General features: G+C 40.3%; 1 protein-coding gene across 4 annotated transcripts in view; it reads left to right on the top strand.

Moving 5' to 3' along the window:
• The first annotated feature begins 7,502 nt into the window (after positions 1-7,502).
• The window catches only part of TRIM44 (tripartite motif containing 44), a 111,363-nt gene continuing 91,598 nt past the window's right edge, over positions 7,503-27,267 (top strand). For 3 of the 4 annotated variants that reach the window (XM_066363170.1, XM_066363151.1, XM_066363157.1), the window contains exon 1: positions 7,503-8,455. In XM_066363170.1, the coding sequence (XP_066219267.1) occupies positions 7,820-8,455 (636 nt within the window). In that variant the 5' untranslated portion in view covers positions 7,503-7,819. The remainder of the gene's footprint in view (positions 8,456-27,267) is intronic. The other variant, XM_066363162.1, reaches the window with a different exon arrangement.

The following is a 27,267-nucleotide window of genomic DNA, read 5'->3' as shown; positions in this document are numbered from 1 at the left end:
AAAACCACAATGAGTTATTAAATTACAACACTTTACCATTAGATTGACAAAAAAAAAAAAAAAATAGACTGTCAGATAATACCAAATGCCAAGAAATGAATATCCAAGATTTTAACAATCACAGTAATGGATAAAAAAGAAAGGAAGAAAGAGCAGTTTTGAGTGTCGTATTTATGTAGATTTAAACACATACAGGCCCTGGCTGGTTGGCTCAGCGGTGGAGCGTTGGCCTGGCGTGTGGAGGTCCCAGGTTCGATTCCCGGCCAGGGCACACAGGAGAAGCGCCCATCTGCTTCTCCACATAAAAATAAAATAAAATAAAATAAAATAAAATAAAATAAAATAAACACATACATAAACAAAACAATTGAATACTTTTTAAAGGTATGTATATATTCAAGGACAGTTACCAATCACATTAGAGAGAATTTCTGTGGGAAGAAGCTGCAGGGATGGGAGTGGGATTTGGCAATTAAAGAAAAATAAAATAAAGTTAAATCAAAATCCAAATGAAATAAGAAAGCTGCGTTGCATGAACTAAAGACAGGTTATGATCTGAGTGGTATGATGAACTAGCCTACCTACACCCGCATTCCAGAATAAATAAATAAATGGAGGGAACAAACCTCAGGGCAATTTTCCTTTGTAACCCCTGATTTACAAGGGCAGTGCACTTGTAACTGCTGAAATGCATCCTTAATTAGCTCCCATCCATAGGTGGCTACTTTTCCAACTAGAGTAACGGGCGGCAAATTTAGGGATTTTTCTCCGTCCCCCAAATTATGGATTTTACAAATGATTAAGTGTCCTCCTTATTCCCTGCAGCCCACTCAGATAAAAGCTAAGACCACCCCTAAGAAAGTATTTACGAGGAGAGAAGTTTGAAAAATATCGTTTTGCCAAAAAGAATTAGCATCACCCAGGGATTAGAGAGCTGGCTGGAAGACCAGAAAGGAAGTCAGAGATTAACTCAAATTGACTGGATGTTCTTTTAAATAACTCTCATGGCATTCAGTTTCCACACCGTTAAAATGGAGGCATGCACAGGCAGGGACTTTGTAAAAAGTATCTGAAGAAAACAGAGACAAGTATCAAAGCAATTCTTGGGGTGAATGAAATGGTGGTTATGAAAATGAGGTCTTTTTTTATTTGTGTGGTTATGGAATTATTTAACACTAACAACTAACATACTAAATGAATATACTGAATTTAAAATATCTTGATCACAGTTTATCTGAGATTATCTTTACATATACTTATTTTTTAAGGGTTGAGGGCATTTAAAGCATTGCAGTATTAACATTCACTTGTAAGAGCTGAATGAAATTAAAATGCTCAGAGTGTGTTGGGCCAACGAATCATCTGGGTATTCATCTCCAACAAGCTTCTGAGGAATGGAAAGAGTCAGGCTCGGCCATAACGGCTTCAGTAACGTTGGGATTGGCTAGGGAATATCATATTCCACTGCACTGGCTGTAACAGGGTAAGATGTTAGCTAATATGATAGCAGCATGAGATGAGCTTTAGGTGATTTCAGGGGTTTGGGGCAAGGAGAATGAAAGCAGTCACTAAAGTGACAGTCTACTTACATATGAATGTAAGCTTATGGAGTACACATTCCTCCCATAAAGCAGTGGATTTAGAAATTCCACCATGTTCTCTTCTCAAAATGTAGAGCTTTTGCGCAATTATATGTACTATATTATGAATCTTACGAAATCCAGTTTGTCTCTTTGGAACAGATGAAGGGGACAGAAATTGATTTCACAGCTGGAAGGAAAAGACAGGTAAGGTTACTGGGAAGCAGTCAGGCAATTTGGGGGTATCACCTATTCATATCACAGGGGAATGTGGTAAGATGGAGTCAGATAGCCTGACCAGACAGTGGTGCAGTGGATAGAGCATCGGACTGGAGCGCGGAGGACCCAGGTTCGAAACCCAGAGGTTGCCAGCTTGAGTGCGGGCTCATCTGGTTTGAGCAAGGCTCATTAGCTTGAGCCCAAGGTCGCTGGCTTGAGCAAGGGGTCACTCGGTCTGCGGTAGCCTCCCAGTCAAGGCACATATGAGAAAGCAATCAATGAACAACTAAGGTGCCCCAATGAAGAATAGATGCTTCTCATCTCTCTCCTTTCCTGTCTATCTGTCCATATCTATCCCTCTCTCTGACTCTTTTTCTCTGTCTCTTTAAAAAAAAAAAGATGGAGTCAGATAGATCTGAGTTTGAATCCCAGTTCAGCCACATTCTGGCTGGCTCACATTTAACAAGTTTCTTTCACCTCTCTGAATGTAGGTTTCCTCATGTGGAGAGAGTTCAAATGTCTAATAACGTAACAGCTATTACCCTCATAATTAACAGACACCAATTTATTTTAGGAATACCACCATGCACTCACAAAACAGTCTCAAATGCAAACTGCCCTGCCCTCCATAGCTAATGCCAGCTGGCCAGCTGGCCACCTTGGAGATGCACAAGGGTTGTTGTTAACCACAGTGAGAATACAATGCCAGTGTCAAGTGCGGTAGTCGGCCCCTAAGAGGATTCAAAGTTTGGAGGTAATTTGTTATTCGTTAATAGACAACAAATATATATTTTACTATAAAGAGTAAGGTGCTTCCATAACAAAAACCTAAAATGTTGGAGTGGCTTTGAAACTTGGCAGTTGAAGAAGCTAGAAGAACCTAGAGGAGAGTGTTACTGAAAGCCTGGAGAGTCTTGAAGACACTGTTAGAAGAATCCTGATGGCTACTGAGAAGACTATAGATTAAGGCTCAAAATAGAACTGGAAGCTGGAGGAATAGGGTGCTTGTTACATAGTGGCAGGCAGTTAGCAACACTATCACCTGCAATAATGTATAAGGTAGAAGATATGCCTAATTAATTGGGTGTCCTAGCTAAGTTCATTGCCAGGTAGAGTGCTGGAAGTGCTGACTGATTTCGTATTCCTGATTGTTGCAAAATGTGAGAAGAAAGAAATAATCTTAAAAAGAACTAAAAAAATATGATCTAGAACTTGCTAGATTTGAATACTCCCATCTTCTCTAGGTGGTAAACAATACAAAAATGAAGAAATGGCTTCCAGTCAAAAATAAACTCCAGGACACTTCAAGGAAAACATCATCAAATGATGAAGCTGAGAAGGTGGCTGTAAAACCCTTTGTTCATACCTCAAAAAGATCTATAGCAGGGATTCAGAGACTCACTCAGACGAATGATATGGCTTCAAAGAAGCTCATTAGTATTGTGCCTCAACAGTTTCAGTAGAGGGACTCTCCAGAGTAGAAAAGGGCCTATCTTGAAGAGATATGTAGGTATGATTTTTGTCCAGTGAAGTGGTACCCCCATTAGATTCATAGGAGTTTCACAGCATTTTAAAAAGAATTATATTGGTAGAAACATTACCAGCATGGACTAAATGGAACAGAGAAAGTACAAAATTAAAAGGGGCCTTAGATTGCCTAAATTCTGCTGGCAGAAAGCAAACTAACAAGTTACATATCTGCAAACACGAGCTACTTTTCATAGAAAAGGAAAGATAACTCAGAAAGTGGAATTACAAACTTAAATGGTAAAGTTAAAACCACAGAGAGTCATTCCTGGGCTGAAGTAGAATTGAACTTTAATTGAGAAACTTATAAGTGTCCAACTGAATTTCAGAATTGCTGTGGACCAAAAAACTCCTCTGTGTCTTTTCTCCTTTTAAACAGGTGTGTCTATACCAGTTATCCAAAGCCTGTCCCACCACTGTATGCTGGGAATGTGGAGGAAAACAAGTATTCGGTTGGAGAGAAACTATACTCGAGGAGCTGTATTGAAGACACTACACCTAGGAGACTCATCCACACCTGGACCTGATTTAGATAAAATTCTGGACTTCAAGCTGATGATGTAATGGGTTGAAGCTTTGGGGGTCTTGGGAAGAAATGAATGTGTTTTAAATTTGAGAGAGACATGAATCATTGGGGTCCAAAGGGCAAAATATGGTAGCCATGCCTAAAATATGACCCCCAAGATCCCCACCTCTTAGTATTCATGCCCTTGTGCAGATCCCTTTCACAATGAATAGAGCTGATCTCTGTAACTAATTGGCTATGTTGTGACTTCTGAGCTCAGATCACAAAAGACATTGCATCTCCACTCTGCCCTCTCTTAGATCAGTTGCTTTGGGAAAACTCACTGCCATGTCATGAGGACACCAAAGCAGTCCAATAGAAAGTGCTGAGTCTTTCTGCCAAGAGTCATGTAAGTGAGCCATTTTAGAAAGAAATCCTACAAGTCATGCCTGCAAGTGCCTATAGCTCCAGCCAACATTTTTTCTGAAATCTTTTGAGACCCTGAGTTAGACCACCCAGATAAGAAACTCTCATATTCCTGGCTCACAGAAAGTGTGAGATAATAAATGTTTATTGTCTTAAGCTGCTATGTTTTGAGGTAATTTGCTATGCAATACTGGATTAATATAACAAGGTTTCTAGCACTGGATGCTCCCAAGGATGCCAGTTCCTGGGGAACCAGATGGTTCTGATTTCTGTGCAGAGGGTTACAGAAGGTCTGTCTCACTGAGTCTGCCATAACCCATTACCAGAACTTTATAAAGTATCAAGCCCCTTTTTAACAGTTCAATCAACTTCTGCTTCTAAGGTTCTCTTATCATGAGAGGGCTCATAAAAGGATTGTGAAGTGTCAGATACTGAACTACATGGTATGATATTTTAACTTTCAGGTAAAATTAACAACAAATAGTAACAACAATAATGACAACAAAAAGACAGCTCTCCCTCCCCACCAAAGATCTTGGACACTCACACAATTCTTTTGAGGCATTATTAAAAAATTGTTTTCAGTGAAAAAATATTTTCTAAAATGATAACATTATGTTTATAAAAAGCTCTTTCCTTTTAAGCCTGGAGAGGTGGAAATCAGTATACGTAGGAAATAGTATTTTTTCTTTCTAACCAAGCAAGAAACACTATTCTCTAGGTATATTAATGTTGATGTTAAGTTGACATTTGTTGAATTTTTTTTTCAGTATGGTGCATCAATCCTTATTTTGAATGCAGACATAGATATAATTGCCAGAGACATAAAGTGGGGAAAAAATAGAAATGTGTATTGAATGGAAATAAACAAACCTCTGACTTCCAGCATTCTATAAGAATGTTCTGAGGTTAAAAAAAAACAAACCACAAAGATTTCTAAAATATAAATCTCTGACAAAAACTGCACAGAGAGTAAGCATACCTTATATGTGGAGACATAAAAAATTATTTTAAATGATTTCTATCCCCACCCCATCCCCTGGCATTTTTGTGATGATCATCTGGAAATTGGAGCTCAAAATTATCCAAGGGAGTCAATGGAAAGCAGACACCATTCCACCCCCCTCCATTCTTCTCAACCACACCTCAGCCTCTCCTGGGACTGGTTCAAAATATCTTTTTTTTCCCCTCCTAAATACAAAAAGAAAAGCTCTTCAGTGACTGGAGAGGCACACATATGGGATAGATGTGGGGGGTTGATTACACTACCAGTAGCCAGCCAAAAATGCTCAACATGTTAAAATGATGTTTAAAATCTCTTTCAAAGGGTCATTACATCCATTAAATATACTTTGTGCCAATAATAATAGTTTAAATGTAGTGAATACTTCTGCAAGGCAGGCACCTTCACATTCCATCCACAAAACAGCCCATGAAATAGGTGTTACCATTATTTCCACTTGACATACATCCCCGTATTTCCCCATGTATAAGACACACCTTTTTCCGAAAAACTTGGGGTCTAAAAACTGGATGCATCTTATACAGTGGTTGTAGTTTATTTTACTTGCATTTCCCACTTTTTCACGCTTGTTGAGGAGTTGTATGAATTTTATGATGAATAAAACTTGAGTTCATTAACTTTATGTGATACTTTTTTTTTTCTTTCAAATTTTAGGCCCCAAAGTTAAGGTGCGTCTTATACATGGGGAAATATGGTACTTCTTTTTTTAAGTGGAAAACAGAAAGATCAATTAAATTCTCCATGGTCACCACAGGGACGACAGTGGGGTGATTGCTGGGGGGAGGGTGGGAGTGGGGGAAGTGGAGGAGGTATGTATAAAGGGGATTAATGGTGATGGATGGAAATTTGACTTGGGGCAGGGGTGAATACAATCCAGTGTACTGATGATGTGTGGTGGAATTGTGCACCTGAAACCTGTATAATTTTTGTGTGTGTGTGTGTATTTTTCTGAAGCTGGAAACGGGGAGAGACAGTCAGACAGACTCCCGCATGCGCCCCACCGGGATCCACCCGGCACGCCCACCAGGGGCGATGCTCTGCCCACCAGGGGGCGATGCTCTGCCCCTCCGGGGCATCGCTCTGCCGCGACCAGAGCCACTCTAGCGCCTGGGGCAGAGGCCAAGGAGCCATCCTCAGCGCCCGGGCCATCTTTGCTCCAATGGAGCCCCGGCTGGGGGAGGGGAAGAGAGAGACAGAGAGGAAGGAGGGGGGGGGGTGGAGAAGCAAATGGACGCTTCTCCTATGTGCCCTGGCCGGGAATCGAACCCGGGTCCCCCGCACGCCAGGCCGACGCTCTACCGCTGAGCCAACCGGCCAGGGCCCTGTATAATTTTTTTAACCAGTGTCACCCCAATAAATTCAGGAAAAAGGAAAATAAATAAAAAAATATTCTCCATGGTCACAAAGCCAACAAGTTGCAGTATCAGGATTTGGGGGCCCTTGAGCAGTGGATCTCCCAAAATGACTTGTAAAGAGCCACAAAAAGATCTAGCTCAATTCTTGGCACTTTAGTCTTGGTTAATAAATAACAGTCCCCTTCCTCTCTTTGGAAATGAATCTAAATCTAAACAGTCTCCTTTCGTAAAGGAAAATGACTATACACTGGGACTCTCATTTGATAAATACTGTCCCTCCACCTATCTCACTGACATCTCAGCCAAACCCAAGGTGAGCTCTCCGAAAGGGACACCAAGGTTGCTACCCTATAGGTTCCGAGCCCCTAGGAGGCAGGAGTGTAAATAGACTTTGCAAACAAAGTATAATATTGCCTTGGATCGAAAATGTCTGTTTGCCCAGTCTGACTGTGAGATTCCCCAAGGCCTGGAGAAACGACATAACCCTTCCCAGGGCCCTCTGTAAATTCCAGGCGCTCAGGTTCATTCTGATCAACAACACTCCGCCCTGGTACCTTCCAGAGCACGCAGCAGCGGGGCCTGGGAAGGTCGGCTGCAAATGGGAAGGAGAGAGGCTGAAATGCACGCGTACACCTGCCTAGTGGCCTTGACAAGCGGGGTGGACACCTCCGGGTTGGGACTGGGGGAGGCGGGGCCCAATTCCCGCCGCCCGAGCGAGAGGGAGGTCTCAGCCATCCTCCCCCTCCTTTCTGTGGCTGTGGAGCCCCCGCGGGAATCGTCAAAAAGGGCCATTGCCACTTTAAATGACTCAGGAAGTGAAAGGAGACCGCCAGCCAGGGAAAGGGAAAGTGGAACCGGGGCGGCGCGGGGGCCGCGGCGCCGCGATCGCGCAGGGGGTAGCGAGAAGCCGAGCGGGCAGCGCGGCGCGGGGGCCGACGGGGGCGCGGGGCGGCGGCGCCGGAAGTGCCCGGGCCGCCCGAGGAAGCGCAGCGAGCGCGGAGCGGCGGAGCCGGCGGGAGGCGCCTTGCTTCTCCGCGGGGCAGGGGCTGCGGTAGCGGGCGGCGGCGGCGCGCGGCCCCACGCCGGCTCCGAGACACTGCGCTGCCGCAGCGGGCGGCGACTCCCTGGGGAAGAAAGAGGCCGTGCGGAGGCCCGGAGGCCTGGGCCGCGTCACCGCACCCACATGGCCGCCGGAGTGGGCGCGGCCTTCGAGGAGCTGCCGCACGACGGCACGTGTGATCAGTGCGAGCCGGACGAGGCTCCCGGGGCCGAGCACGTGTGCCGAGAATGCGGCTTCTGCTACTGCCGCCGCCACGCGGAGGCGCATCGGCAGAAGTACCCCGGGCACCACCTGGCCGAGTACGTCCACGGCGCCGCCCAGGCCTGGACCTGCGGAGAGCAGGGGGAAGGCAAGGGGGCCCAGGTGGAGCATGAGAGAGATGTAGAGAGCGAGGTGGGGGAGGACAGCTTGTTCGAAGAGAGTGAGACGGAGGAAGAGAGCGAGGAGGAGAGTGAAGAAGAGAGCGAAGAAGACAGTGCGGAAGAAATGGAGGATGAGCAAGAGAGCGAGGCGGAGGAAGACAACCGTGAAGATGCAGAATCCGAGGCCGAGGGAGAAACTGAGGCAGAGAGCGAATTTGACCCAGAAATAGAAATGGAAGCAGAGAGAGTGGCCAAGAGAAAGTGTCCGGACCATGGGCTTGATTTGAGCACCTATTGCCAGGAAGATAAGCGGCTCATCTGTGTCCTGTGTCCAGTCATTGGGGCTCACCAGGGCCACCAGCTCTCCACCCTAGACGAAGCCTTCGAAGAACTAAGAGTAAGTATTGGGTATTCAGAGCACAGGACCAGAGGTCAGGACACCTGAGTTGCAACTCAGGTGACGTTGTTGTGGCCACACTGAATTTCATCATGTCCCTAAAAAGCCAGTCTATTCAGCTCGTTGGGAGCAGTGCTATTCACCCTTTTGGTTGAACTCCTTAGAGAATCAGATGAAAGTTCTGGATTCCAACCCAAGAAAAAGCCATGTACATGCAAAATCTATTACACAGTTTCTGGAAAATTGCAAGCCTCTGATCTCTGGATCCCAGGTAAAGCCTTCCTGGGGAGTATTGACCCCATTTAAGCCAAGCCCCACAGCATCACCGTTGTTGAGACCAATGCCTTGATTTGGGGCTCTTTGCCTACTTGAAAATATGGGAAACCATAATTGATTTTGCCAAAGGAAACCAAGCAGATAGTGTGAAGAGTCCCCCAACGTTGGGGTTTTGATGATAACGTCAGGTGTGCCCTGAGTTCCTTTTCATGTTTGGTATTTGTTTGGAAGAGAGAATGAGAGGGTGGAGGCAAAATTGGGATGGGAGTGAGGGGTCCCCAGCCCTCCATCTTTTGTAAAAGGCCCTTGCTGGCCCCCTAGAACAGTATTTGGAAAGGAATAGACATTAATAAATATTTGTTGAATGAATGAATTTTCAAAATGGCTTGCCTTTTGTTTAAATGGATGGTGTATACAATCAGGGAGAGGAGCTACTGTCATTAACCAGGGAGGAACGTTTGAATAGAGTGATCGGTTTATTAAGTGATCACTTCAGTAGTGAATGTGGTCATCTCACAACTTTTGTTTCCTTAAGTAACATTGCAGTTGCTGGCTCTGAGATAACATATATTTTGGTCATGAGAACCCCTGTATTGATATTTTCCCTTTTTTATTGTAAACTACACACTCACAGTGTGTAAAAAGTATATGCATAGTATAACAAGTAATTTTATAGCAAATACTGATGGAGCCTTCACTCAGGTTAAGAAATATCAATAGAACATTAACAGTATTAAAGCCTGAATGCTATTTTCCAGTTACACCCATCGCCCTTCCCCCTAAGTAACCATTATCCTGACTTTTGCAGTGATCATGTCCCTGCCTTGTACATTTACCACAGAGGTAGGTATGCATTCCGAAACTTGAACTTGGCCCAGTTGGTTTCATATTGCTATTATGCTTTCTTTGGGGTTTTGCATCAAGATTCATTCGGTGGGTGGCTGTGGTTTGTTCATTTTAATTGTTGTATAGAATTTCATGTTATGAATATGCCACAAGTTACTATTCTGTCAATAATGAACATTTGATTTCCAGATTCTGGAGCTTCTGGCCATTATTAAAAAAAAAAGTTGGTATAAACATTCCTGTTCATGTCTCCCAGTGCACATCTACATACATTTAAATGAAATATAAACATGAGTATGATTGTTGAGTCATAGACTGTGAATACCTTTAATATTACTAGATGTTACCAACTGTTTTCCAAAGTGGTTGTACCAGTCTGCATTGCCATGAGGAGTGAGATCTCGTTCTGTATCTTCACTAACACTTGCTATTACAGAATTTGGAAGTTTTGTCAATCTTGTGGATATGTGATGATATCTTCTTGTCATTTAAATTCACATTGCTAGTTACTGATGACTTTGAGGATCTTGTATTCTTTTGAAGTGCTCGTTCAGATCTTTTGCTCACTTTTCTACTGGGTTGTCTATCTTTTTCTTATTAATTTATAGTTTTATATATATCTATTTCTGACTTCTTTGTTGTTTAAATGGATTGCAGGTATCGTTTTGACATGTTTTCTCACTTTCTTTTTTAAAATTTGTACCTTGAATGAAGTTCTTCATTTTAATGTAGTAAGATTTATCGATAATTTCCTTTATTGTCATTGCTTTTGGTGTCTTGTCCACTCAGTATTGATTTTTGTATGGTAGAGGTAGGGGCTCAATTTCTATTCCCTTCTCCCCATTCAGATAGCCAGTTGCTCTAGCAGCATTTATTGAAAAACCTATCTTTTCAACACTGATCTGGCTGCTATGCCATCTGTCATTTATCAAGTGCCCACATGTGTGTGAATGTGTTTCTTGGCTTTTTTTATCCTGTACTATTGATCTGTTAGTAGGTCCCTGTGTGAACATTTCTTCTCAGTTACTTGGCTTTGTAACGTCCTGATATGTGTTAGATCAAGTTCTTCCACTTGGCTCTTTTAGGAGAGGGTCTCAGCCAGCCTTGGCCATTTACGTTTCTTAAACTCATGCTAAGAAATTATATAAAATAAGCCTGTAGCATGTTTTCTGTATTGTATTGAATTTATAAGCCAGTATATGAAAAATGAATATCATTGCAACATGAAGCTTTTTGATCCATTTATTCAGGTCTTTTTATTGCCTTACAATAAAGTTGTTTTTTTCCTGAAAGAATTTGTACGTTATTGTGAAATTTATTCCTTGATAGTTTTATAGTATTGTAAAAAATTTTTAATTTTTGTTTTATAATTGTTTCTTTATAGGAATATGATTAACTTTTATTTGTTAGTTTTTGTATTAAGGTATCTTCTACATTCCCTTACATATTCTAATAATTGTGCATACAGGATCCTATTATTCACAGAGGGACAGTTTTTGTTTCTTTTCAATCCTTATACCTGTTCTATGTTTTTGTTTTGCCTTACTGCCTGGGATAGGACCTCAAATATAATATTTAATAGACGTGCTTGTGGGTATTCTGGCCTTGTTGCTTTTTTTATTTTAATTTTGTATTGAATTTATTGGAGTGACATTGGTTAATAATATTACGCAGGCTTCCAGTGTACAATTCTATAATACATCATTTGTATATTGCATGATGTATTCACCACCCCTCCATCACCCTGTATCACCTCTCTATGGCCTTGTTCCTAATTGAAGAATTATTTACATTTCACAAATAATGTGATAGTAGTTTGTTTTACAGATATATTTCACCAGATTAAGAAAGTTCCCTTCTACTCCTAATTTATTAAAGAGATTTTCTTAATACTGAATGGATGCTAGATTTTATCAAATGATTTTTTGTATCTATGGGGGTGTTCATGTGATTTAACTCTTTCTATGTTAATGTATTAATTACATTAATTGACTTCTTAAATTAAATTTGAAAATCAGTAATATGTTCACATCTCAAAAGCCTTTCTTTCACCTTGGCCCCTATCACCTGGCTTCCCCAACAATTATTGGTAACCACTTTTATTAAAAATTTTTTTGCTTATCCTTCAAGTGCATCTTTTTATCAAATATAGGCATGTGCCTATACAGGGGTGGGCAAAAGAAGGTTTATAGTTGTTTATATGAAAAAGACATACAGACTATGATTATAATACTACAAGAATAATCTTTTGCATACTCACAACTGTAAACCCACTCTGCCCATCCCTGTATGTGGGCTTATTTCCATCCCTTTGTGTCATTGTTATTATATTGTACACTTAAAGCAACCTTGTGTTTCCAGGGTAAACCCATGATAGTTATGATGAAGTATCCTCATATTTTTGAATATGGTTTATTAATAATTTATGCAGGTTTTTAATTTATATTTATGGGAGAAATTAGCTCATAAATTTCCTTTCTTGTACTGTCCTCATGAGATTTTACTGTCAAGGTTATGCTGGCTTCATAGTATGAGTTCAGTTGTTTGCCTCTCACATATTTTCTTTTCTTTCTCTTTGAATGCTCTGGAAGTATATGTATAAATTGGGAATATTTCTTACTAGAATGATTGGTAGAACTGATCATGGACTTGAAGAGAGGGTGGGGGAGGGGGAGAGGGAGGGAAGGATGGCAGCAGGCTGGGGGAGAATGGAGAGGAAGGGAAGGAGGGCAGGAGACTTTTGTTTTGTATAGTATTTCTGGCTATAATTCAATTAAATGGTCATAGTTCTAAGTTGTTCATTTTCCTTAAGTCAGTTTTGATAAGTTATTTTCTCAGAAGTTTGCTTTCATCTAAATTTTCAGATCTATTACTGTAAGTTTGTGAATCATACCCTCTCGTTGTGCTTTATTTAGTTCATACTGCAGCTCTTCTCTTTATTCCTTTAAGAACAGTAAGCATGTTCATTTATGATCTTTCTGGTAATTCCGTACATGAAGACTTTGTGGATCTCTCTCTGCTATTGTTTTTGGTGATGATTTTCATGTTTCTTTATTTCCTTTTGTTCATAATGTTTGACTACGTAGCTTCTCATTGCCCTCAAAAAATTATTTGGGGGATTTCCCAAGTCTTGGTATGAAACTGCATTCTTCGAAGGAGGATTTGAATTTGCTTCTGCTAAGGCCTGAAACTACAACTTGCTTAGAACCTCCGTAAACTAAATTAATTGAGACCAGATTTTCAGGCACTGTCTTCCCAAGTTTACAACCTCTTAAAGAATATTCTTTCATCTTACCCCAAGCGACCCCCTCAACCCATTTTGTTCTGCTCCAAGACAACGTTCCCCACGGTCCCCTTTGGAAGGTGAGGCAGTGATAGGTTTACTTTAGTTTGCCTTTGCTCTGGGATTTTACTCTTTGGCAGGGGTAAGGAGATACCAAGTGTGCGAGGAAAGGGTTTCCTTTAAATGGCCTGCTCTGAGCATGCGGTAGGCTTGCTCTCTGTTACCTTCTTCTCTCCATTTCACTTGTGACCCCTAATCAAATAATGCAAGCCCAATTTCTTTCATGCAGTAAATGTCCTGAGTTCAATTTACTATACTCTGCTTATCTTAACAGTGGAATAGTTAGTGTTACTAAGTAAATGATAGACTTTATTAGAATTTCATCGATTTTTCCTCTTATGACTTCTGTACCAAGATCCTGTGGCAACATTACAGTTTCTTATTTATGATGACCTTGATAGTTTTGAGGAGTGCTAATCAGGTGTTTTGTAGAAGATCTCTCAGTTTGAATTTGTCTGATGTTTTTCTCATGGTGAAAACCATGAGAATTATGGAATTATGGGTTTTGGGGTGATACAAATTTCTTTTGTGCTTTGCCTTTTTAAATTAGCAGTATGTCTAAAAATAACTCCATAGATCTATCTGTTGTCTATTTCTTTTAAAGTTTATTTTACAGCTACAAATACTCCATTGTATATTATTCATTAATTTCTTAATTTACAATATTGTGTTTTCAACTCTAGAATGCCTATTTGGTTACTTTTTAAAGATCTATTTTTTCTGAATCTTTTCGGGTCTGATTCTTGATTTTATGTCACATTTTCATGGTTTTTTCCATATCTTATAGTATTGTGTCCTACTAGACACTGTGTCTGAAATAAATAGAGTAATATTTTTTCCTCTCAGAATAGAATAGAATAGATATTACTCGACACTAGAGTAATATTTTTTTCCTCTCAGAAAGGGCATGCCATTTGCTTTGTTAGGTAGCTAGGATGAGAGGCTGCTCTTTTTGATCCAAGAATGATTTGAACTTGGTTGCAGATTTAATTAACTTCAGTTCACCTCTGGTTTCAAATGTATTAAGAGCAATATACATTTGCTTATTGGCAAGAGAGTAAGTTTCTTGGGATATTAGAAGTGGCTCGGTATGATGATGAGAGAAGAGGACCCTTGTACTTTCATTCACTCAGCAAGTACTTATTGCACATTGGTGATAGAGCAGTGAGCAAAATGGAAAAAGTCCCTGCTTTTACCAGTGCTTATATCATGTTAGAAGGAAATAGAGAAGAAAAAATAAGCAAATAAACATGTAATAAGAAAAAGTAAAACACAGTGTGGGATAGAGAGAAATAGGACGTATCCTAGCTCTGCCGCTTGCTTTTTGATCTTGGGCATGTTAGGTAACAATCTGGCCTTGTTTTCATATCTTTAAAATGGGTATAATGTTAAGAAATAAAAAAGGATTTTGTGAGAATAAATGTCTTATTTTGTGATAAGGTGCTTAACAAAGCTTACGATATTGTAAGTGTTCAGTAAATGTTAGCTATTGCTTTTATTATTATTAATAGGAGGAATGTAGTGAAACATACAAGTGTAAAGTTGAGTTTGTACACTATGTGTTTTGATACCACAGTGCCCAGGCTGTGAGTAGCTGATATTGCTGGTCGAAGGCCAAATTGTTGCCAAGGACTGCTGATACTTAAAGCAAATTTCATATTAGGTTGGAATAGGCAGAAAACCGAGGTGACTGTGCAGCTAGAAAGGGTTGGGGCAGGGCAACCTGCAGGCTAGGCAACGAGACTAAGGGGAATACCTTGAAGGGACAAGGTTAACAGTCACTAAGTGGCTTTTGAAGTTCTGCCTTTTCTCCTTGCCATATTTCCAGTTTGGCCTCATCGGGGTTTGTCTTCACAGGATTTTGTGGGTCCAAATTGAATTGAGCCTGTGCTCCAGCTTTGTCATAGAAATACAGTTACACAGCCCAAAGAATGACCTCTCATTTGGGTCATAACGTCTCATCTCAGATATGCAGGTTTCTCTCACTGTGACCATAATTTCTGGCCCAGAAAATGGGTCATTAGGTCTGACAAGGAAGCTTGATCCTTTTTATGGATTTATTCATATGAAAATTCTTATGTTGTCAAGGGAATTTGCATTTATAGCTACATTAATGAATCACTTGTGTTGAAGAGTAAAAGTGCAATTAGGTATACTCAGAACTGTAGACCAGTAGTTTAAAAAAATATTTTCAACATAACCTACAGTATGGGAAATATAGTTTACGTTGTGACCTCATTTAGGCACGCATACACACATAGATATACCTTTAAAGAACTCGAATGGAACACTGTTTACCTTCCTGCATGTGTTGTGTTCTGTTTCTATTCTGTTCTATTCAAAAACTTTATGGATTCTCCTACTAAATTGACACCATTGCACACTAATGGCTCATGTCCTGTGGTTTGAAAACCCCTTATCTAGTTCACTCTATGACCACCTGAAGAAAAGGTGGGATCTTATAAAAGGACAAAGGGCTGTTTGGTAGAGTTCAGCCAGTACTTAAAAGCATCTTTGGAGCGCCTAACATGGCCTTGTTATGGACAGACCCGAGGGTTTTTAAACCAAACACCTTGCCCTTGAGATTGTGCCTGAAGGACTGGTATTTGGGGAGAAGAATGTTTGGTTAAGTGATACCAGGAACAACTGCAGGGTGAAACTGGGGAAGGGGCCTCAGTAGCAGCAGTTTGAAGGATATAGGCATATGCTCAGAACAACTATGATTGTAGCAGAGCTGGAGGTGGGGAATTGCCACTGCTGTGTCCCACAAAAGCCAATGGCTCTGGCTCTCCAGCCAACTCATAAGCAGTAGCTGTGGTAGGGAGGCAGGAGGTTGACAGTTGCGGTAATTATACCTAGGTGTTTTTTTTATTCTTGTCCTAAAGGATTTGGGGCACTTTCTAATAAAACTGTGGCTCACTGGCTATACAGTGGTTCACTTAGTGCAAGGGTCCCCAAACTATGGCCCGCGGGCCGCATGCGGCCCCCTGAGGCCATTTATCCGGCGCCGCACTTCCAGAAGGGGCACCTCTTTCATTGGTGGTCAGTGAAAGGAGCATAGTTCCCATTGAAATACTGGTCAGTTTGTTGATTTAAATTTACTAGTTCTTTATTTTAAATATTGTATTTGTTCCCGTTTTGTTTTTTTACTTTAAAATAAGATATGTGCAGTGTGCATAGGGATTTGTTCATAGTTTTTTTTATAGTCCGGCCCTCCAATGGTCTGAGGGACAGGACAGTGAACTGGCCCCCTGTGTAAAAAGTTTGGGGACCCCTGACTTAGTGTCTTATTTATGTAGAATAAGATAAAAGCTATGAGACTGAAGTAAAGGGAATAGGTTGGTGTCAGTTGTAGCCACCCAAAATGGTTCTATGGAAAGTTTATGTAAGCCTACAGTTCCGGGATTCCCCATCTCAGTCTGCTCTTCAAAATGTATTTTATTTCCTTCTTTCTTTATCTCTCTCTCTCTCTCTCTCTCTCTCTCTTTCAAGAGGGAAGAGAGATGAGAAGCATCAGCTCATAATCATGGCACTTTAGCTGTTCATTGATTTTTTTCTCATATGTGCCTTGACTGGGGGGCTCCAGCCAAGCCATTGGCCCCTTGCTCAAGCCAGCAAACTTGAGCAAAAGCCAGAAACCTTTGGTCTCAAGCTAGCGACCATGTCATCATGTCAGTGATCCCACACTCAAGGCAATATCCCCACATTCAAGCTGCTGAGTCTGCACTCAAGTGGGATGAATCCATGCTCAAGTCAGTGACCTCGGGTTTCGAAGCTGGGACCTCAGCGTCCCAGGTTGATGATCTATCTACTGTGCCAACACTGGTCAGGCCAAGATGTGTTTTCATAACTTGTAATAAGTCTTAGAATTATGCAATGAAGAGGACCTACTCAGTGCTATCTTTCATGGAGTTTACCTTCTAGCTGGGGAGGAAGGTAGAGTTATTTTAGATAGTAGTATGTACTATGAAAAAAGTAAGTCGCACTAATGAAAGGTTGAGTGTTGTGGCTGGAGAGGGTTACTTTTTAATAAGGTAGTCATGGGAGGCATCACTGAGTATATGACATTTTGGGCAAAGACCTGAATTATAAGATCTTGCGAAGAGCTAGAAACCTTCCTGTTGTGTTACTGTTCATTCCTTCTTATGCAAAGTCCAGTGATTCTTAGCAGAGATGATTGCCTTGATCCATATAACTGTACCAAAAGGGATTAGTGGGCTCTCAAGGTGAGAGGATTAACATAGTTCTAGCAATTGTTATGTACTGGTAGCACAGGTGAAAATAATTACTATGTGGCGGGAATATGAGCTTATGGGGATCCCGTTTACAACAGCTCACTTTTTCAGGGGATCAACATTCATGGTGATGAAGCTTCATTAAAGAGAGCCTAGAGGGCTTCTGCAGGGTTAAGTGGAGGGCAAAGCCATATAACTGTGTCCTGTAAAGGCATGGACAATCTTTCTCCAGTCTTTCTTATGAAAATTATACTGATAACCTAAGGTTTTTTTTAAGTCTGGGAAAAGAATGATTAAAGAAGAAAGAATGGTGAATTCAAAGGCTATAAGGCAGAGGTGAACTTGGGGTGCTGAGGGTCAGCAGAAAGGTCATAGAGTAGAGTGGAGTGAAGAGGAGTAAGAACGGAGGTCAACATAGTAAACTCTTTCTCATCTTGCTGCCACATTTTTAACTTATCAGTGAAGGGGGATCCTTTAGAAAAGACCTGTGTTTGGCCTGACTCCAGCCAATCAAATCAAATTCTCTGGGATGGTTGGGTATATTTTGTAAAATGTCCTATTGGGATTTGTCTCATATTCATCTCATGATTAGACTGGAGTTACTGGTTTTGGGGAAGAAAACCACAGAGCTAAGGGCACATTTTATTATTATCTGTTTTACAAAAGAAGGAAACTGAGGCATAGAGGGATTAAATAGTTGAGATAGGAACATATAGTTGGAATGAGGCAGAGTTAGCCAGGGGTCTTAACAGCTGACTTGAGAGAAAAGTTCTAGGCCCTGGCCAGGTGGATCAGTGGGTAAAGTATCAACCTGGCACACTAGAGGTCATGGTTTGACCCCCAGTCATGGCACATACAAGAAGCAGTCAATGAGTACACAACTAAGTGAAACAGTTTCTCTCTCTCCCCGAACCCCCTCTCCTTCTCTCTTTCCCTCCTTCCTTTCAAATCAATAGAAAAAGTTTTTTAAAAAGAGAAAGAAAATGTCTAAGCTTTCCATGCTCTTCCAAGAATCCAGTGCTCCTTTCATCTTCCCTGACATTTCACTCAAAATAGAATGGGTTAATAGGCATTTTACGCTGTTAGTTGCTTTTCAGGATAAGGTTGCTCATGCGGTAGCCTTATCCCCTCGGTGTCTATGGTACCAGCTTTTCTTGACCACAGCCTCTGATGTGGAAGCTGCCCTGCCTGTTCACCGGTATACTTACCTTTTCTCTTCCCTTGCATCTGACCCAAGACTCAGAAGTCAGAGATTGATTGTGTCCGTGCACAGTGCGCCTTCTGCTTGAAGTTAATTTAGTCTGGGATGACCAGCTCAGTTTCATCCTCCTCTTCCTGTTGGTTGTTTTAATATTCAAAGCCAGGGGCTAAAGTTGTTATGTGTCAGGAAGGATGCTCATGGACCTCTCAGAAGAGGGGACAGAGTATAGACAAAGAATGGGTAGAACAAAAACTTTAGTCTTCACGTGTGGGGTAGACATGAGAATGGTTTGAGAAACAGAGACCTCTGGCCCTGGGAGACTTAAATCCTTTGTATGTGTGTCTTTGTTTTGGGGGGGTGTGTATCACTATGATAGGGATCAAGTCTCCATGGTATTGGAAAAAATCAGTATCAGTGCCTTTTCATATGTCAAAAATGAATCCAGAATAAAAAAGTAAAACCAGCTAAACAAAATTCTGCATATATACTAAAGGCTCAATCCATAATTTATGGCAAAAAACCATATGAGCAATGACTGATGTGCATTATAATGTGCTAGAATTTTCTTATTGAACCTTTAATTATAAAACTTGTTTCAGATGTGTCATTTTTATCAAGTAGCAAAGTAATCTGTTTTTAACTTAAATAATGTTAAATAAAAAACATTCATTATAATATGTTGATACTATAGCATATAGTTCACTTTAGTGTGAAAGACTGGTATTTGTGTGTGTGTGTGTGTATGTGTGTGTGTGTGTGTGTGTGTGTGTGTGTGTGTGTGACAGAGACAGAGAGACAGAGAGAGGGACAGATAGGGACAGACAGGCAGGAAAGGAGAGAGATGAGAAGCATTAGTTCTTTTTTGCGGCTCCTTTAGTCTCCTTAGTTGTTCATTGACTGCTTTCTCATATGTGCCTTGACTCTCTCTAACAGTAGAGCGAGTGACCCCTTGCTCAAGTCAGTGACCTTGGGCTCAAGCCAGCGACCATGGGGTCATGTCTATGATCCCACGCTCAAGCCAGAGACCACACACTCAAGCTGGTGAGCCCCCGTTCAAGCCGGATGAGCCTGCACTCCAGCTGGCAACCTCGGGATTTCGAACCCGGGTCCTCCGTATCCCAGTCCTACGCTCTATCCACTGTGCCACCACCTGGTCAGGCAAGACTGGTATTTTTTAAGTTAATTTACTTATCTGAATAATTTTTGAGTACTTATGATGAACTGTGTTACCTTTTGAGAAGAACAACAAGTAGTTCCTGACATCAGGAAGCTTATAGTCTATTGGGAACGATAGGAGAGGTCCAAACAGTGTGTTATGGGGTCTCTAAGAAAAGAGAAATTAATTTCTGCTGGAGGCATGGAGTCAGGAAAGATTTCTTGGAGGTGATGATGTTAAAAATAGGCATTCAAAGCTGAATAGAATTTTTCTATATAGATTATAGATACCAACTGTTAGGTAACATTCCTCTGTGTTCCTACAACAGTAGCTTATGTACATTTATTGTAGCACTAAATACAGTATACTGTCAGTGTTATTTCTTTCCATGTCTGTGACCTGTATGAGTTATAAACTCTTCTAGGGTTAGGGCTATGTGTTTTTAATCTTTGTATTTCCAGCATCTAGCACGGGCCTGTTGGATAGCAGATATACATGAAATATTTGGTACATTTCTGATGTGAAGTATAATCTCATCTAGCACCAGGCCATCAATGAAGAAGACAGAATTGCAGAGTGAGTTAGCAAATCAATGTTTAAGTTTAACTGCAACTAAAATAATGAAGTAATTTGGAAAAATCCAAAATAACAGCAACTCAAACAAGATAGATGTTTATTTCTCTCGTGTAAAAGAAGTCTAAATATAGACAGTCTAAGGCTGGTATAGAGGAACCATGAGGTTATCAAGAATCTAGGCTCTTTCCAACTCCACTCTGCCATCCTCAGAGTGTAATCCCTGTCATGGACCAAGAGGACTGCTGGAGGTACGGTCAGCACATTCGACTTCAGGATAGTAGGCATAGGGAAGTGAAGAAGGACGCCCCCCTCTAATTTAAGAGGACCCTCCAGAAAGTTGCATCACTGCTGCTTATGTTTTATTGGCCAGAATTTAGTAACCATAACCTTATCTAGCTGCAAGGGGAACTGGGAAACAGTCTTTTCTCCAGGCCACAGTGTATATAGCTAATAGCTAGGGTCTGTTACTAAGGAACAGTGGGAGAACAAATGAGAACAACCAAGTAATCTTGCCTTAGTTTGCTTTGCTATCTATGGGTTTGAGTCCTGGCTCTGTCATTTTGGATCATTCACTCAGCCTCTCTGTCAGTTTCTGCATCTGTAACATGGGTATAATAATCATTTCTCCTCCTTGGGTTATAGTGAGGAACAAACAAGATCATACATGTAAAGAGCACAATGCCGAGGATATATAAGCCCTTAGCAATTGGTGACTCTTATTACCGTTATAGAGCCATCTGAGGTTTTATTCTGAGTTCAGTGCCAGACCAGTTAGTCTGGCAGCACTAGAAGTTCTGGATACCAAGTTTCTTTGGGTGAAAACTGTTCAGCCCCCTCTCCTGCTGCTCCTTCTGTTCCTTCTGCCTTCTCTACACTGGTGGGTAGATGGGCTTCTGTATATTTCAGTGTCCTGCTGGTGTCTTATGCAAGAGCTAACCAAAACACAGCTGATAGGCCTAATTTTAGGTTCACAAGTCTTGCTGGTTGTCCTCTTTAAATTCTGTTTTACATTCTGAACTGTGGGAAATTTTTATAGAAGCAGGGTCAGTATTTCCTTTACTTTCTGGTTAGAAAATAACCTCCGTTTTCTTCCCAGTAGACAGTTATGGGGAGAAATGTTATAGGCATCCCTGCTGTTCTCCTCTGTACTTTGCGTCTGTGTGAACCCTGGCAGGGTTAACCTGTGTTGAGTGGTAGACTCTTGACTTCATGTGTGTGAAGAACGAAAATGCTAATCTTCAACTGAAGTTATAAAACCAAGAATCAGGAAACTTGTCCACTATTGAATTTTTTATGTTTTATTTAGAAATTAAATTTAATGGGGTGACATTGATTAATAGGAGTACATAGGTTTCAGGTAAACATTTCAATAGCTTTTGAACTGTTGATTGTGTTGTGTGCCATCATCCAAAGTAAAATCTTTTTCCATTATTGTATGTTTGTCCCTCTTTACACCCCTCCCCCCGAACCCCTTTCCCTGGTAACACTTCACTTTTATCTATGTCCATGAGTCTCAGTTTTATATCTCACCTATATGTGAAAAGTTCTTAGCTTTTTCTGATTTACTTATTTCACTCAGTATAATGTTCTCAAGGTCCATCCATGTTGTCGTAAATGGCACCATGTCATCATTTCTTATGGCTGAGTAGTATTCCATTGTATGTATGCACCACATCTTTATTTAATCCTCTATCGAGGAACACTTTGGTTGTCTCCATGTCTTAGCCACTGTGAATAATGCTGTGATGAACATGGGGGTACCAGTGTTTTCAAGTTTTTTGGGTAGATACCAGTAGAGGGATTCCTGGGTCATATGGTAGTTCTATTCTTAATTTTTTTGAGGAACTACCATACTTTCTTCCATAAAGGTTGTACCAGTTTACATTCTCACCATCAGTGAATGAGGGTTTCTTTTTTCTCCACAGCCGCTCCAACACTTGTTTTACCTGTCTTGTTGATAACAACCAATCTAACAGGTGTGAGGTGGTATCTCATTGTAGTTTTGATTTGCATTTCTCTAATACCTAGTGAAGATGAGCATCTATTCATATATCTGTTTGCCATTTGTATGTCCTCTTGGAAGAAGTGTCTGTTCAGGTCATCTCCTCATTTTTTAATTGGATTGTTTGCTTGCTTATTGCTGAGCTTTGGGAGTTCTTTTTATTTTTGGGTATTAACTCCTTATCAGAGCTGTTGTTTGTAAATATTATCTCCCATTTGGTTGGCTGCTTTTTTGTTTTGTTGTTGGTTTCTTTTATTGTGCAGAAGCTTTTTGTTTGATATAGTCCAGTTCATTTATTTTTTTGTAAACAACATGAAAAAGATGGTAAAGAATTCTTGCACATGGCAAGGTGATACTAAAAGTTAGTTCTGCTTCCTTTTGACAGGGCTTTGCTTTTTGATTTGCTTCCTTACGAGGACTTCTTATATATTCTGTCTTACTGTCTTTTTCCACTGTTTCTCCCAAACAAAACCTGTTTGTAAAAATGACAAAAAGTTGGGTTGATTATTTTTTTTCTTTTTTTAAGCATGGTAGCAACACAAAGCCAGTAGGCTAGAAATAGATAAAACAAAACAGGCAGCCATTTTTTTTTCTGACCTCAGCAACTTCTGATTCTTTGTGATATAGAATTAAATACTTAGGAGCTATTTTGAGGATATTTAAGTGACTTACATTTACATTTCTACTGACACATGACTTTTCTTTCAGTTCCTGGATGGTTATTGGTGCTAGACTCCCATAAAAGGACAGCGACTGGTTGTCAAGAAATACTTCTTGTTCTGATGCTGCTGTTGCCTATTATACTTCACCTTTGTTTCTGCCCCATGGCTATTTTCAAAGCATGTTTACATTAGAATGAGCTATATTATTTCTGTATTTTGCGGTGAATGGGTGGGTGTGAATTTATGAGGTATTCTGGACCTACCTCTATGAAGAAAGACATCTCAACTTTCTTGGTGTTCAAACAATGGCCCTTAGAGGTTAAAAAAAGTCCTTTCAGAGAGAGTTGCTTCCAGGGCTTCAGGGGTGGCAACTTGAAATGTCTACAGTGACGAGGAAGGTAACGTAAATGAGAAGCAAGGCAGGGTGACCGCAACCTGGAGAGAGCTTGCCCAAAACAGGTGGTGGTTATTCAGCTTCAGTCCATTGCTGCTATGTGGGAATGGGAGCCCAGTAACAATCATACCTTCAGATTTTCAAAAGAAGCTAGAAATTTTTATTGTTATGTCATCATATCTCCTGATTTTAAAATGAGCAACTTATTTAAAAACTCCTAGTATGCTATGTGTGACAACACTTTAAAGGCCTAAAAAGTTCTGTAGGCTGCAGGCTGTGTATATGTAGGTTCTGATTCGTCCCATTTGCCTCATTACAGATTGCACAACAGAAACCCAGAGATGTAAAATGACTCATCCAAGCTCACACAGCAGTTGTCGGAAGAGCTAGGAATAGAACCGGGTCTGCTCTCTCTGTGCAGTACATTTTACACCAGAACAGAGTTAAACTTTTGGGGAACTCAGAGGAAAATTAAATCCCTTTCCCTAGAAAAGTACATGTACATTTCATATTTTGCACACAGTTTTGGGGATTTCAAAATAACATGAATTTCAGGCAAAAGAACTCTCTCTTTTACCTGCTGGTTCATATGCTAGTAGCACAGAGGGAGCAGTGTTCCAGTTTTTATACTCAGGCAAACTCATGGGGGAGGCACTTGGAGAAGATGATCTAGGTCTGTCCTCTCTCCCCCCTCCCTGCCCTTTGTGTACTAAATCTTTTTTTTTATATAATAATTTTATTTTTTTAATGGGGTGACATCAATAAATCAGGATACATATATTCAAAGATAACAAGTCCAGGTTATCTTGTCGTTCAATTATGTTGCATACCCATCACCCAAAGTCAGATTGTCCTCTGTCACCTTCTATCTAGTTTTCTTTGTGCCCCTCCCCCTCCCCCTTTCCCTCTCCCTCTCCCCCCTCCCTCCATAACCACCACACTCTTATCAATGTCTCTTAGTTTCACTTTTATGTCCCACCTACGTATGGAATAATGCAGTTCCTGGTTTTTTCTGATTTACTTATTTCGCTTCGTATCATGTTATCAAGATCCCACCATTTTGCTGTAAATGATCCGATGTCATCATTTGTTATGGCTGAGTAGTATTCCATAGTGTATATGTGCCACATCTTCATTATCCAGTCATCTATTGACGGGCTTTTTGGTTGTTTCCATGTCCTGGCCACTGTGAACAATGCTGCAATAAACATGGGGCTGCATGTGTCTTTACGTATCAATGTTTCTGAGTTTTGGGGGTATATACCCAGTAGAGGGATTGCTGGGTCATAAGGTAGTTCTATTTGCAGTTTTTGAAGAACCACCATACTTTCTTCCATAATGGTTGTACTACTTTACATTCCCACCAACAGTGTATGAGGGTTCCTTTTTCTCCACAGCCTCTCCAATATTTGCTATTACCTGTCTTGCTAATAATAGCTAATCTAACAGGGGTGAGGTGGTATCTCATTGCAGTTTTGATTTGCATTTCTCTAATAGCTAAAGAAGATGAGCATCTTTTCATATATCTGTTGACCATTTGTATTTCTTCCTGGGAGAAGTGTCTGTTCATATCCTCTTCCCATTTTTTTATTGGATTGTTTGTTTGTTTGTTGTTGAGTTTTATGAGTTCTTTGTATATTTTGGATATTAGGCCCTTATCTGAGCTGTTGTTTGAAAATATCATTTCCCATTTAGTTGGCTTTCTGTTTATTTTGTTATCAGTTTCTCTTGCTGAGCAAAAACTTCTTAGTCTGATGTAGTCCCATTCATTAATTTTTGCCTTCACTTCTCTTGCCTGTGGAGTCAAATTCATAAAATGTTCTTTAAAACCCAGGTCCATGAGTTTAGTACCTAAGTCTTCTTCTATGTACTTAATTGTTTCAGGTCTTATGTTTAGATCTTTGATCCATTTTGAGTTAATTTTAGTACAGGGGGACAAACGGTAGTCCAGTTTCATTCTTTTGCATGTGGCTTTCCAGTTTTCCCAGCACCATTTATTGAAGAGGCTTTCTTTTCTCCATTGTGTGTTGTTGGCCCCATTATCAAAAATTATTTGACTATATATATGTGGTTTTTTTTCTGGACTTTCTATTCTGTTCCATTGGTCTGAGTGCCTATTTTTCTGCCAATACCATGCTGTTTTGATTGTCGTGGCCCTATAATAGAGTTTGAAGTCAGGTATTGTAATGCCCTCAGCTTCATTCTTTTTCTTTAGGATTGCTTTGGCTATTCGGGGTTTTTTATAGTTCCATATAAATCTGATGATTTTTTGCTCTATTTCTTTAAAAAATGTCATTGGAAGTTTGATGGGAATTGCATTAAATTTGTATATTGCTTTGGGTAATATAGCCATCTTGATTATATTTATTCTTCCTAGCCAAGAACAAGGTATATTCTTCCATCTCATTATATCTTTTTCGATTTCCCTTAACAATGGTTTATAGTTTTTATTATATAAGTCCTTGACATTCTTTGTTATGTTTATTCCTAAGTATTTTATTTTTTTTGTTGCAATCGTGAAGGGGATTATTCTTTTGAGTTCGTTCTCAATTGTTTCATTGTTGGCATATAGAAAGGCTATGGACTTCTGTATGTTAATTTTGTATCCTGCGACCTTACTGTATTGGCTTATTGTTTCTAATAGTCTTTTTGTGGATTCTTTGGGGTTTTCGATGTATAGGATCATATCATCTGCAAAAAGTGATACCTTTACTTCTTCTTTTCCGATATGGATGCCTTTTATTTCTTTGTCTTGTCTGATTGCTCTGGCTAGAACCTCTAGTACCATATTAAATAAGAGTGGAGAGAGTGGACAACCCTGTCTTGTTCCTGATTTAAGGGGGAAAGCCTTCAGTTTTGTGCCATTTAGTATGATGTTAGCTGATGGTTTATCATATATGGCCTTTATCATGTTGAGATATTTTCCTTCTATACCCACTTTGTTGAGAGTCTTAAACATAAAATTGTGTTGTATTTTATCAAAAGCCTTTTCTGCGTCTATTGATAAGATCATGTGGTTTTTGTTCTTTGTTTTGTTGATATGGTGTATTACGTTAACCGTTTTACGTATGTTGAACCATCCTTGAGATTCTGGAATGAATCCCACTTGATCATGATGTATTATTTTTTTAATATGTTGTGGTTTTTTTGTTGTTTTTATTTATTTTTTTTTTTAAATAAATTTTTATTAATGTTAATGGGATGACATTAATAAATCAGGGTACATATATTCAAAGAAAACATGTCTAGGTTATCTTGTTATTAAATTATGTTGCATACCCCTCGCCCAGAGTCAGATTGTCCTCCGTCACCCTCTATCTAGTTCTCTGTGCCCCTCCCCCTCCCCCTAACTCTCTCCCTCCCTCCCTCCTATGTCCTCCCTCCCCCCACCCCTGGTAACCACCACACTCTTGTCCATGTCTCTTAGTCTCGTTTTTATGTTCCACCAATGTATGGAATCATGTAGTTCTTGTTTTTTTCTGATTTACTTATTTCACTCCATATAATGTTATCAAGATCCCACCATTTTACTGTAAATGATCTGATGTCATCATTTCCTACGGCTGAGTAGTATTCCATAGTGTATATGTGCCACATCTTCTTTATCCAGTCTTCTATTGAAGGGCTTCTTGGTTGTTTCCATGTCTTGGCCACTGTGAACAGTGCTGCAATGAACATGGGGCTACATGTGTCTTTACGTATCAATGTTTCTGAGGTTTGGGGGTATATACCCAGTAGAGGGATTGCTGGGTCATAAGGTAGTTCTATTTGCAGTTTTTTGAGGAACCACCGTACTTTCCTCCATAATGGTTGTACTACTTTACAGTCCCACCAACAGTGGATAAGAGTTCCCTTTTCTCCGCAGCCTCTCCAACATTTGCTATTACCCGTCTTGTTGATAATAGCTAATCTAACAGGGGTGAGGTGGTATCTCATTGCAGTTTTGATTTGCATTTCTCTAATAACTAATGAAGCTGAGCATCTTTTCATATATCTGTTGGCCATTTGTATTTCTTCCTGAGAGAAGTGTCTGTTCATATCCTCTTCCCATTTTTTTATTGGATTGTTTGTTTGTTTGTTGTTGAGTTTTATGAGTTCTTTGTATATTTTGGATATTAGGC

This window comes from Saccopteryx leptura, chromosome 1 (genome assembly GCF_036850995.1).
Source record: "Saccopteryx leptura isolate mSacLep1 chromosome 1, mSacLep1_pri_phased_curated, whole genome shotgun sequence".
Classification (NCBI taxonomy): Eukaryota; Metazoa; Chordata; class Mammalia; order Chiroptera; family Emballonuridae; genus Saccopteryx; species Saccopteryx leptura.
The sequence above is the reverse complement of the archived record's forward strand: the minus strand, read 5'-3'. Positions and strand labels throughout refer to the sequence as shown.